We start from the raw sequence: 11,133 nt of genomic DNA on the forward strand, positions 1-11,133 counted from the left end.
CGCTGGGTTTTCAGTGGGAAAGAGTGGATTGTTTAAGTAGAAAGTGGCCCTACCTCTAGCCCCCACTCTGCTCCGGGTAATTCTATTGGCACTAATGACTTTTCCATGTGGCCTTTTGTTCCTCTGTTGCTGTTCCTAAAGTGTGCAAAATGCAGATAATTACTGGGTGCAATTATTGTTACGTTTAACATATAATTAGGGCTAAGCTGAGCAGAGTCCCCGTGTCTCCTGCAACATCACAGCACCACTGGTCCTTATCCCAGTAGAAAGGCCGTGGAGCAGAATTGAACTTGTGGCCTGTCAGTGTGAATGCTTTGCCCCGTGTCCTCTGGGTGTTCAGTCTCTCTGTCCTTATACTGTTGCAAGTTCTTCTCCTCGGGCCACCGAGTCTGAGCTGCTCTTGTCCTTGATGACACATTATGGTCACAGCTGTGCTGTGTCCCATTCATCCACCTCTATTGTGGGAAAAGGGCGTCAGTCACCTTCACCTGTACTTGGCCATGCTGGAGGAGACCTCCCCCCACCCCCCGAATTATCATTTTCTGTGTATATACTTGGCTGTCTTGCTGCTGCTGCTTGCTGCTTTAAAGCTTGCCCGGAGGCTGCTGTTTGCCTTCCTGTGGAAGTGCAGAGAAAGGCACAACTCCCACTCCACTTGTTTGATAGATCACCGGGGTAGCCCCCTAAAACCCCATGTCTCGCGGAATGGGAGGACACAGACATTTATGGAGAACCAGCTAGGTCCCTACCAGTTAGACTGATGTTTAGTCTTCCTAAAATGAATCCTGAAGGGAATTTTTTCACAGCTGATAAGGAAACTGGGTGGACACAAGCGTCTGCCATCTTGCCACCTGTGTGATCCCAATGAGGCTCCAAGCCTGAGATCCTGTATATAGGCTAGATCTACCCTCCATCTTTCTTCCCTCCCACCCTCCCTCTCTTGTTTATTTAATAATTTATTTAATAATTTATTTATGGGGGTGGTAAGTCAAGGGCTCACTGTGTAGCCCTGGCTGTCCTGGAATTCTTTAGACTAGGCTGGCCTTGAACTTACAGAGATTTGGTTGCTTTTGCCTCCCAAGTTCTGGGATTAAAGGTATATTTAAATTTTTAAATTTTATTTTACATGTATGAGGTGTGTGTGTGTATGTTTACCACGTGCCTGGTACCTGCAGACGTCAGCAGAAAGTGGAGTTAAGGGTGGTTTTAGGTCACTATTTAGATACTGGAAACGGCACCAGTCCTCTGCAAGGTCAACAAGTGTTCCTAAGTGTGGAGCCATTTCTCCAGCATACCCCTTCCTCCTGCGAACGGGGGGTGCCTGGCTTACTGACACAGGTCCTGGGCACCTTGAACTCAGGCTCTCAGCCCAGTGTGGTAAGCTCTTTTTTTTTTTTTTTTGTTCTGAGGAAATGAATAGCTCCTTCTCCCTTCTCTGTTCCTTGTCCCTCCCCAGATGCTGCCCTCCAGGTGGACACAGTGGTCCCCAATGCCACCGTAACTGAGAAGGCAGCTTTCCAACTGGACTGCAGCATCCTGTCTCGATCGAGCCAGGACTCCCGCTTTGCTGTGGCCTGGTATTCCCTAAGGAGTAAAGGTGGAGGGAAAAGAGGCAGCCTTGGCATTGATGAGCAGGAGGAGGAGGAGGAGGAGGAGGAGGAGGAGATATCGCAAGAAGAGGACTCTGAAGATCCCACAGAGAGGACAGTCCTGCTGAGCGTGGGACCTGATGCTGTCTTTGGTCCCGAAGGCAGTCCTTGGGAGGGCAGGCTGCGGTTCCAGAGGCTCTCGCCCCTGCTGTACCGGCTCACTGTGCTCGAGGCGAGCCCCCAAGACACAGGCAACTACTCGTGCCATGTGGAGGAGTGGCTACCCAGCCCTCAGAAGGAATGGTACCGGCTGACAGAGGAGGAGTCTGCCCCCATTGGCATCCGGGTTCTGGACACAAGTGAGTTTCCCCAGTTACAGAAGAGGGTGTCACCATTGTCCCTGTGGTGTCTGTAATGTATATGTAGAGCTTGGTTGTGGGTCAGTATGGAGTTTTCCTAACTTCAGTAGGCATTTGTTAGCAGGGGTTGAAACGTAGAATTTGACACACTAACCCACATAGCTGACCCACGCCTAAAAAACAGGGCCAGGAGTTGAAGTGATGAGAGATTCCATATGGCGCTTGTGATCAACCTGACCTGAGTCCACTTCAGTGAGATTTCATTTTGCAAGTCTTGCTTAGTGTGTCTTTGTTTTACATTAGAATGCCAAGCCAGTCTGCCTTGAAGTGTTTCTGGACTTGAATGAGGGAGAAAAGGGGTAAAGCCTGTTATTCATGCTTTCCCTCATGTTTCTGGGTCACTTTTACTTAGTGGCAACTGCAGTAGATTTTCCTTGTTACTGGGACCAGCCTAGGAGGCCAGAGCTGGGGGAGTTTGGAAGCTGCAAGAGCAACCTGTTGCCTCCGAATGGTCCCGAATTCAGTTCCCATCTGGTGAGGAGCTTTCACTCTGAACCGTGGACTGGAGGTCTCTTTTGATTGGCCGTCTGTCAAAATGTAGAGTAGATCAGGCCCAAAATGGTGTCTGCTCTAGTAGAATCGGCCCAGAATGCAGACACCGACCTCTTTCTAGTCAAAATGCCCTACCTCATCATCTCAGCATGAGGGTCAGGCTGCTATGCCCTACCTCATCATCTCTTCCTGAGGGTTGGGCTACTCAGCTCCCTTTTTTGCCCGTACCACCTCCTTTCCACCATGTTAAGTGAAATTGAAATTTTTATGGGTTGAAAGTGGTTGGCCATCAGTAATTTGATATACATTAGCAAACCATAAGAGTAAACTGTATGCTGCCTTTCCGTCATCATGATGGTGTACCCCAGTACAATGGGAAGGAGGATGGAGAAAACCTGAATGGAATGTGCATTCAGTGTCAGAAATGAGAGGGAGAGTGTTGAGGCCACACTTGACCTGTGGACCCACGCTGAGGCGCTTAGGGTAACTAAGCTTCACCAACACAGGGATCACTGAGAGGCCAAGGCTAACATGAGCGAGCAGTGCTGAGCTGCTATCAGGGCTCCAGGCTTGATTCTCTTCTCTACCCAGCTGTAAGTCCACCCTGCGGAGCCACAGACACTAGACACTGTCAGTGGTCCACAACAGAGTGGGAGTTGATAATGTTCAGCAAGTGCCTTTTCTAGGACAGCCAGTCCCTGAAGCAGGCAGGAAAGGAGTGTGCTAGATTCCCTGAGATGGAAGTCTAAGTAGCACTAGGCACAGAAGGACATGCCAGCTACCCTCTTACCACGTAGGAGGGTAAGAAGGAATGGGAGTGAGCTTCTTCACCACCCTAGACACCTACACATTCACAATCAATAAGCTCAACTTCAGTGTATGGCTTTCCCAGCAGACTAAGTTATGGGTCTCAGTGGGAATGGGGGCACTACATCATCTGAACTTAGGAGTCAGATGATTGGTTGGCGTGCCATGAGAAAAAGAGCAAGGCAGAAGTCTCCCAGTCACTGGTGGCAGGGGAGGACTAGGAGGGTGTCTGGGGTAGTTTAGTCAGGTCAGGAGAGCTCTCAGGAGCAGGGAGCAGGCACACAGAGTCCAGGCTTCACCTCATGGTTCCTTGCTGCCTTCCAGGTTCAACCCTGCAGTCGCTCATCTGCTCCAACGATGCCCTCTTCTACTTTGTCTTCTTCTACCCTTTCCCCATCTTTGGCATCCTCATCATCACCATTCTGCTGGTGCGTTTCAAAAGCCGGAACTCCAGCAAGAACTCAGAGGGGAAGAACGGGGTGCCCCTGTTGTGGATCAAGGAGCCGCACCTGAACTACTCCCCGACTTGCCTGGAGCCTCCGGTGCTCAGCATCCACCCGGGAGCCATAGACTAAAGAGGCTGCCCACCCTCAGCAGACGTTGCCCATGGCAGGGTCGGGTCAGGGGAGCCCTCTGGGCTTTTCCTCATTGCTTCGTGCTCTGTGATTGGACAGGCGACAGCACCTGAACTCTGCAGTTTCTCTGCAGGAACCAGTCAGACCTGGAACTTGTTGGAAGCTTCCGGTCGAGGTGATGGTTGCCTCTGGGCGGCGGCCCTGGTTAGCTGATCACACCCAGGTGTCATGATGCCAACGTCCTAGGTTCCTAGTTTTTGGTTTTGGTAACTTAGTGCGTAGCTCCAGGTGCCGCATCTACTCGCCAGTCTAACTCACGTTCTCAGATCGGTGCTACGGGGTTTCCTGTGCTGTGTAATGTACTCTTTTAAGCCCCTTGGGTCCTCTCCGTTTGGATCCCATAATGTTGTGGAAGAGTTTCTCTCACAACTGATAAGCAAGAGGAAGACGCCTTCATAGTAACAAGGAATCTCTTCCAAGACGTTTTTGTTTTTGCACATTTGAAAATGCCACCCGTGGATCAAAATATACCCAAACATTTTTTTCTTTTTTTTTTTTTACTTTCTTAGCAAGACTTGAAAAATATGTGTAGTGTGGGCCCAATTTGTATCTTATCTCTTCCCTCAGCCGGAGTTGTTGGAACCACTTTATAGTCAAGATGAAAGCATTGAATTTTGCTTCAAAAGACTGACTGCACATGTGCAGAAGAAACCCTGCAGAACCCCATTAGGAGTAGATGGTGGCCAGCCAACCAGTCCGTCAGGGAGGCAAAAAGGCTCAGTCCCATCATTGCCAAAAAAATAAAAAATAAACGAGCCAACTTGGAGGATGGGTCAAGGGCTCCAGGCGGCACCCAGTTTCTGAGGGTTGCCCTGATCAAAGGCAATGACTGGGGATGAGGGGGGTGGGTGGTTGTTGGCTTGACTTTGGCTAGCTTGGTCTCTTGACTTACCCCTGGGCAGGTAGCTTTCTTCTGTAGGTGCTTTGCCAAATTTTCAAGGGGACATGTCTAGTGAAGCCTGAAGGGGCTGCCCTGAGTGGAGGGAACATTATGGCCAAAGTGGCCCCTGTGCACAGGCCCGGTGGAGTGTGCTGAGCTGCTACACTGAGCTTAGCAGAGTGGAGCGGTGGGAGAGCGGTGGGAGGGCGTCTTAGAGCCTGGTGTCGAGAGGTGGGAGGAGGGCTTCCCTCTGTCTTTCTTCCAGTGAGCCTTTCCTCGGAGACGGTGAGGGCATCCTTATCCATGGCAGCGCTTCCCGAATCTCAGTGCCATGGGGATAATTGTCCTCGGATAGGACCCGGCACAGCCCTTTGCCATTCTTGTTGTCCCCCTGCTTTCAACAGACAACTCAGAACAGGAGCTGTCACTTTCCTTTGTTAGAGTGCATGTGTGCGTGCGTGTGTGTGTGTGTGTGTGTGTGTGTGTGCGCGCGTGTGTGTGTGTGTGTGTGTTTGTGTTGTTTGGTTGTACTGGTGGCTTTTAATTTTCATCCCCCAAATCCAAACTCCACTGCCTCCACTCAGTTAAGCCAGATGCTTAGCTGCCCTGGAGCCTCATCAATTGTAAATCCTCCCTTTTGTCACTCTGAGCATCTTGTGAACCCTCTCTTCCCCATCCTTCAGTGGCCACATCTTCTCTGGGGAATTTGCACTCTGAGTCCCAAGAGAGAGCCCCTTGGAAAAAGGTACCCAAGATTGTGGAAGTAAATTTAAAGAGTGATTTCTGCAAAGCCTTGTCCTGAGAATAAACAGACAACACAAAGGCTGCAGGACTTCCAGGTCATTGGGCCAGGCTGTTATGGATCCTTCCAAGAGGTCTGCTAGGTGTGGGCCGTGTGCTGAGCAGAGGGCAGGAGGCAAGATGTAGCCTGACAATCTTTCCTCTTCTCTCCTGGCCCTCTTGTTCTCTGAGAAGTGTCCAGGCAGCGCCACCTTAATCCTCCTGTGCCTGCCCTGCTGATTCTCACTTTTGCTGCACGAACACATCAGAGGGACCAAATTGGCTCAGTCACGAAGAAAGAATGTCTTTTGTTCTGTTCCTTCGATTCATGGGTGTGGGCTCTTGGTGGGTAGTTGCTGACTCCTGAGTTTTAGGCTGAGTCAATGAGGGAAGATTGACGCCAGAGGGCTGGCCTGGATTAAGATTTCAGATCAGCTCTGTAGCAGCAGAAAACTCAAGTAAATATGCAAAGCAACCGCAGGACGTTTGCAAGGAGCAAAGAAATCTATGTCAGTATTTTAACAACCGTTTTTTGCGTGTATTTTCTGCAGGGCTGGGGTATGCAATCAAAGGTTAAACTCTGAGCTTTCTATGAAAACAAACAAAGAAAAGAAAAAACAAAAAACAGGAAAAAAAAAAAAAAAAGAAAAAAAGAAAAATCCAAAACCCTCAGGACCTCTCTGTGGCTGGGTCTATGGACATGTGTTGTCGGATAGATGGTGATGGCGCCCTCAAGTGGCTAGAAGGCTTCACTGCATATTGTCTGTTGAGGCTTTGGTCCTCCGAGATCAGAGTACTCAAGAGAGACTCCTGACATCTGTCCTCTCCAGTGTCACATTTATGAGCATCTCCACTGTGCTAGGCATGTCCCAGGACACTATATGACCACACCCTCTCTCATTGTGGTGTTTCTGTAGCCAGTTTTCATATTTGTTTCAAACAATGGTGTCTCTGCGTTCATGTTGAAGACAGAGATGGGGTAAGAAGACTATCCATGCATGAAGTAGAGAACTATTGGTTTGTTTCTTTTTTTTTTTTTTAAAGGAGAAGCTATTTGTAAGCCACTGCACAAAGACGTTTTATATACACTGCAGAGACCTGTAGTAAATTATGTTGACAATATGCTGTTTACATTTTCTGGAGTCTGATGGCCTCCTACCCCTCACTGAAGCAGCCACCTCCTGCTGTGGGACTGTGCTCGGTGGGTGGCCTGGAGTTTTGCTCTTGGCACTGATGTACCAGATTCGAGTTTTACAAGCTGTAGCTTTTCTATGCATGCCCTCACCCAACCTAAATTATGTTTTTTTGTATAAATGATAAAAACACTTTCTCAAGACACTTTTGCCACATGCTGAAATGTATCACAACTCTACACCTACCCAGTTAAGAGTGCAGCCCTGGAGCGGTGACACAGGTGCCCCTGGGACCCGCTAAGCAGACTGGGAAGCTGGCGTTGCTATGGGTTATGTGACTGGTTTTCCTTTGGTGGGAAATTTGGGGTAAGAGGACACCAGTGAGAATAGCCTTCCGGGGCTCACAGGGCCTCTGCTGCCGAGACCCAACTGTCCTTCCCAAGCCCCGCTAATGCTCATGAATGGAAGTGGACAACAGGCATGAGAATAGGAGCTGGACAGTCCAGGTGGTGAGACTTGGACACCAGTTACTACTGTGGGTGATTGACAGATGCCAACTGAGAAACATTGGAATATTGCAAGCCCTAGAAGTGATCACACTTAGTTGGGTCTTTGAAGTTCATAGGACAAGCGGGGGGGGGGTGCAGAAGGCAGAAAGCAGGGGAAGTCCCCCCCTCTTTCCTCCCCTCCCTTTCCCTCCCCTCCTCTCCCCTCCCTTCCACCTCCCTTTTCCAGCCCACCTCCCCAAGGCTCAGCCTTATGCTCTCCTCTGCACCCAGCCCTATTTGCTGTGTTCTCCTTATCACCTTCCTTCAGCTGCTTGCTCGCTCGGCCACAAGTTAAAACTGCAACTGCTTATCCCTCAGGTGCCCACAAGGATTCCATGTTAAGTCTTAAATGTGTTATTTTTGCTTATGAGGTGAAAACATGGCTGTTTATTTCTTGGGTACCCACAAAATGGTTCCCTGTTATGTCTTATGCATTATTTTAGCATGATTCCCTCCACCCAAAATGCCCTATTTCTACGAGGAGCTAAATTTTAAAAAGGGAAGTAGAGTATTGTGTAGTAAGATTACCCCTATTAAGCCCTTGGTTAAGTGAGCATGTACCTGCCTGTGAGGCATATGATGAAAATGACCATCTGTGTGTTTGGACTTAAAGGGCTGTGTCTGTGTCACTATGTCCCAGATCCCTATACTTTGTAGTTCCAAGTGTTTGGTAAAACTAAAGCCCAGGGCAACAAAGTGGCATGCCACAAAGTGTCCTCTAGGCTTCCTGGGCCATCTTAACCCTCTCATCCACAATTACCCACAGTGACAAGAAGGGACAGCTGGACCACACAACACCAGTCACAGGAGGCACGCACACCAAGCCATCCTTTTAGAAAGGGAAGTGGAGACCGTTCCCGGCATGCGGACTCTCTGCTGAATTCATTATGGGGCATCGGAAGCCACTTCTGATTCATGATGTCTGCTAGGCAGGGCCCGTCAGCACATCCATCCTGAGGTGCTTCATGAGAACATGGCCTATCTCCTAATGAAGGAGCTGGAGCTGCTCACGGGTCAGAGAGTACACAGAAGGTCTAACAGGTCCATCCTCAGCCAGTACATGGAGATCATGACCCAAGGCACTTCCCCCCACCCCAGGAGATGGGGCCATCCTTTCTGTGGCTTGCCTCTGCCTGTACAGACAGCTCTTGCAGCTCGTTCCCAGAACCCCATTCATCTCAGTCCATTCCTGTGTGGGTAGGCCAAAGGGGAGCCTTTAGACTCAGCCCCTCGCTGAGTCTCGGGTAAGCCATTTATCTTCTCCATGCCAGCTTGCTCACTGTGAAGACAGAGCCGGCAATCCTGTTACGTCCAGCCAGGTGACATGCTTACCAAGCCCCACCCCCCAGATTTGGTCCTTGTTCCTTTCCTAGCTCCAAGGCAAAGTTCTGACAGCTGTCTGGTACATGCAGTCTGGCCCCTCCTGCCTTTCTGACTGTCAAGGATTGGGGAGAGAATTTATTTTCTCACATTCTGAGCCACACCTTGCACCTGCCCGGTTCCCAGGATCTACAGGTGATGTAAAGTAGGCTTCATGGGGCAGGGCATCAGTGGATTCCCAGGAACTCCCTGGCAGAAAGACATTTAAGCTTTTAAGGCTGAATTGAGACGTGGTACATAGATCACATGCCTACGTGACTGGGCCCCCACCTGACGGTAAGGAAGATGATGGCAAAATGCAAGCTTCATGTTCACAACTTGACAGACATGCTTCGTGTCTGTCTGGACAGCAGAGAGTCCTGCTCACAGAGTAAGTGTTCCCTCATTCTCTCAGCTGTGCAGGGTCAAGCATGACACTTCTCTCTGCAGGAACGGGGACAGCCAGGGAGGAGAAAGGATCCAAGGGTGCACGTCTGAGAATATGGAATGACACCTCTGTCCCATCGTAGTGTCAGTTCAGGACCAGCCCCATGGACACAGCTTTCTAGGGGAAATAGTCCCAGCCTGACCCCCCCTAGTCCCAGCCTGACCCCTCCTAGTCCCAGCCTGACACCCCTAGTCCCAGCCTGACCCCCCCTAGTCCCAGCCTGACCCCCCCTAGTCCCAGCCTGACCCCCCCTAGTCCCAGCCTGACCCCCCCTAGTCCCAGCCTGACCCCTCCTAGTCCCAGCCTGACCCCCTCCCCCCCCAGGTCTAGTTGCCTTTATTAGGTCCATATAACCAAGGATAAATGTTGGGAGTTTGGGGGACAAAGAAAAATGTTGGCTTTTAAGACATGCTGTGGGGCTTGTGCACAGAGCAGTGGCTGGGGATGAAAGGCACAGAGGCAGGGGACTGGACAGTTGTCTACTCAGAATGGGGGAAGAGTGTAAGCAGAGCAGGGACTGGGAGGTCACAGCTGGCTAAGGGCTTGAGGGCACCTTCTGGTCACTTTCCCTTTATCCTGAGCAGTGAAGGCTACCCTTATGGAAGAGGTTCCTGGGGCTCCTGGGTGGGTGGGTTTGGGTGGGTTCTGGTCTAGATGGCCATCCCTGCTGGAGGGGCAGGGAAGGTCAGTGGGCAGGAGCCTTTCTTTCAGAGAGGCTATTTCATCATGGTGGAAAAACCTTGACTACAGGTTCATTCGTTCTGTTGGGCATGGAGGGGGACTGGGCTCCTGTACTGTTTGGGGACTTGCCCTATCTGGGGACCCTTCCCAGTGTACCTCAGTTCTCCACCAAGTGTTCCCAAGGCTGTGACTCTCAAATGACCTCCTCACCACTCCTCCAGGACATAAACGGACGAACAGCCATCCAACTAGACAACTGTCCAGTCGCTAGCCATGGCTCTGTGCTCAGGCTCCACAACAGGTTTTAAAACCCAGCCACATGAACTCACCACCACCTGCCTTAGAAGTGGTTTGGTTTTTTTCTTGTTGGGCCAGCTGCTCAGAGCTGGCTTCTCCTGGGAACATGTAGAAGTTCCTGGGTCACCTGAGAGGAGCTGCACGGCTTCCCAGGGAGCTGTGAGCAAACGTACACTAGTCCTTCCCACCTGGGTTCACTGCCAAGCTGCTTTAACTGGGGGGAAACAAGGCTAGTCCAGCCTTTGGGCAATGGGTAGAGGCTTTCAGGGTGAGCGCACATCATTGGCCAGGGCTAAGGTGCTGGGAATGCCTCTTTTACATAAGGAGAATTTCAAGTGCTGCTGGACGTGGCCTGATAAGGGGAAAGGAAGTTTAACCTGGCTACCACTGATCTCAGGATGGATTTCTAGGGTTTGGATATTCCTCCATCCTCCTCTTGCTCTGGGCCTGCTCCCTGAGGCCCCATAGTTCCCCGACCCCACATCTACTCAAGTCGGGGGGCCCTGCTGTAGGCCATAGAGAGAATTCCATTCCAGTCTAGCTTGATGAACAAATGGGTTTATTAGGGTCACACACAGCGTAGATGAGGGCTTCCTGGAGCATGGGGGACGCAGAAGCAAACGCATCACCACAAAGCCTACCCTGCCTTGAAGGAGGATGGAGGAGAGATGCATTCGTGTGCCCTGAGCCTCTTTCCTGCTAAGAAGAGATGTTTCCAATTAGGAGAAATGGCTAGGGACGGTAGGAGAGGGCTTTATAGGAATCTTAGAGAAGGTTTCAGGTCAATAGAGTGCTGGGCTGCAGATACTTTAATGTCCCTTCCATTTAAAACTAAACTCAGGACCCCCAAAGATGGACTTGCGGTGTCACTGGACCTCCTTATTTGTTCCTCCAGTGTGACTGCATTGAATCCATCTCCCTTTGCTTTTTATTATTTTAATTTCCTCCTTTCCTTCCTGCCCTCTTCATTACCATATTGGGAAGGGTGTCTGAAGTCGGTTTGTTTGTTTGTTTGCTTGTTTGTTTGAATTTCCAGACCCTGATATTGTGCCCTAAAAGCTTCTG

General features: G+C 50.3%; 1 protein-coding gene across 5 annotated transcripts in view; it reads left to right on the forward strand.

Annotated features, from left to right (window-relative positions):
- The window catches only part of Igsf3 (immunoglobulin superfamily member 3), an 87,178-nt gene extending 80,246 nt beyond the window's left edge, over window positions 1–6,932 (forward strand). For 4 of the 5 annotated variants that reach the window (XM_029475384.1, XM_029475386.1, XM_021158363.2 and 1 more), the window contains exons 11-12: window positions 1,457–1,948; window positions 3,632–6,932. In XM_029475384.1, coding sequence (XP_029331244.1) covers window positions 1,457–1,948; window positions 3,632–3,882 — 743 coding nt within the window. In that variant the 3' untranslated portion in view covers window positions 3,883–6,932. The remainder of the gene's footprint in view (window positions 1–1,456; window positions 1,949–3,631) is intronic. The other variant, XM_021158364.2, reaches the window with a different exon arrangement.
- The last annotated feature ends 4,201 nt before the right edge of the window (window positions 6,933–11,133 follow it).

Source organism: Mus caroli, chromosome 3 (assembly GCF_900094665.2).
Source record: "Mus caroli chromosome 3, CAROLI_EIJ_v1.1, whole genome shotgun sequence".
Lineage (NCBI taxonomy): Eukaryota > Metazoa > Chordata > Mammalia > Rodentia > Muridae > Mus > Mus caroli.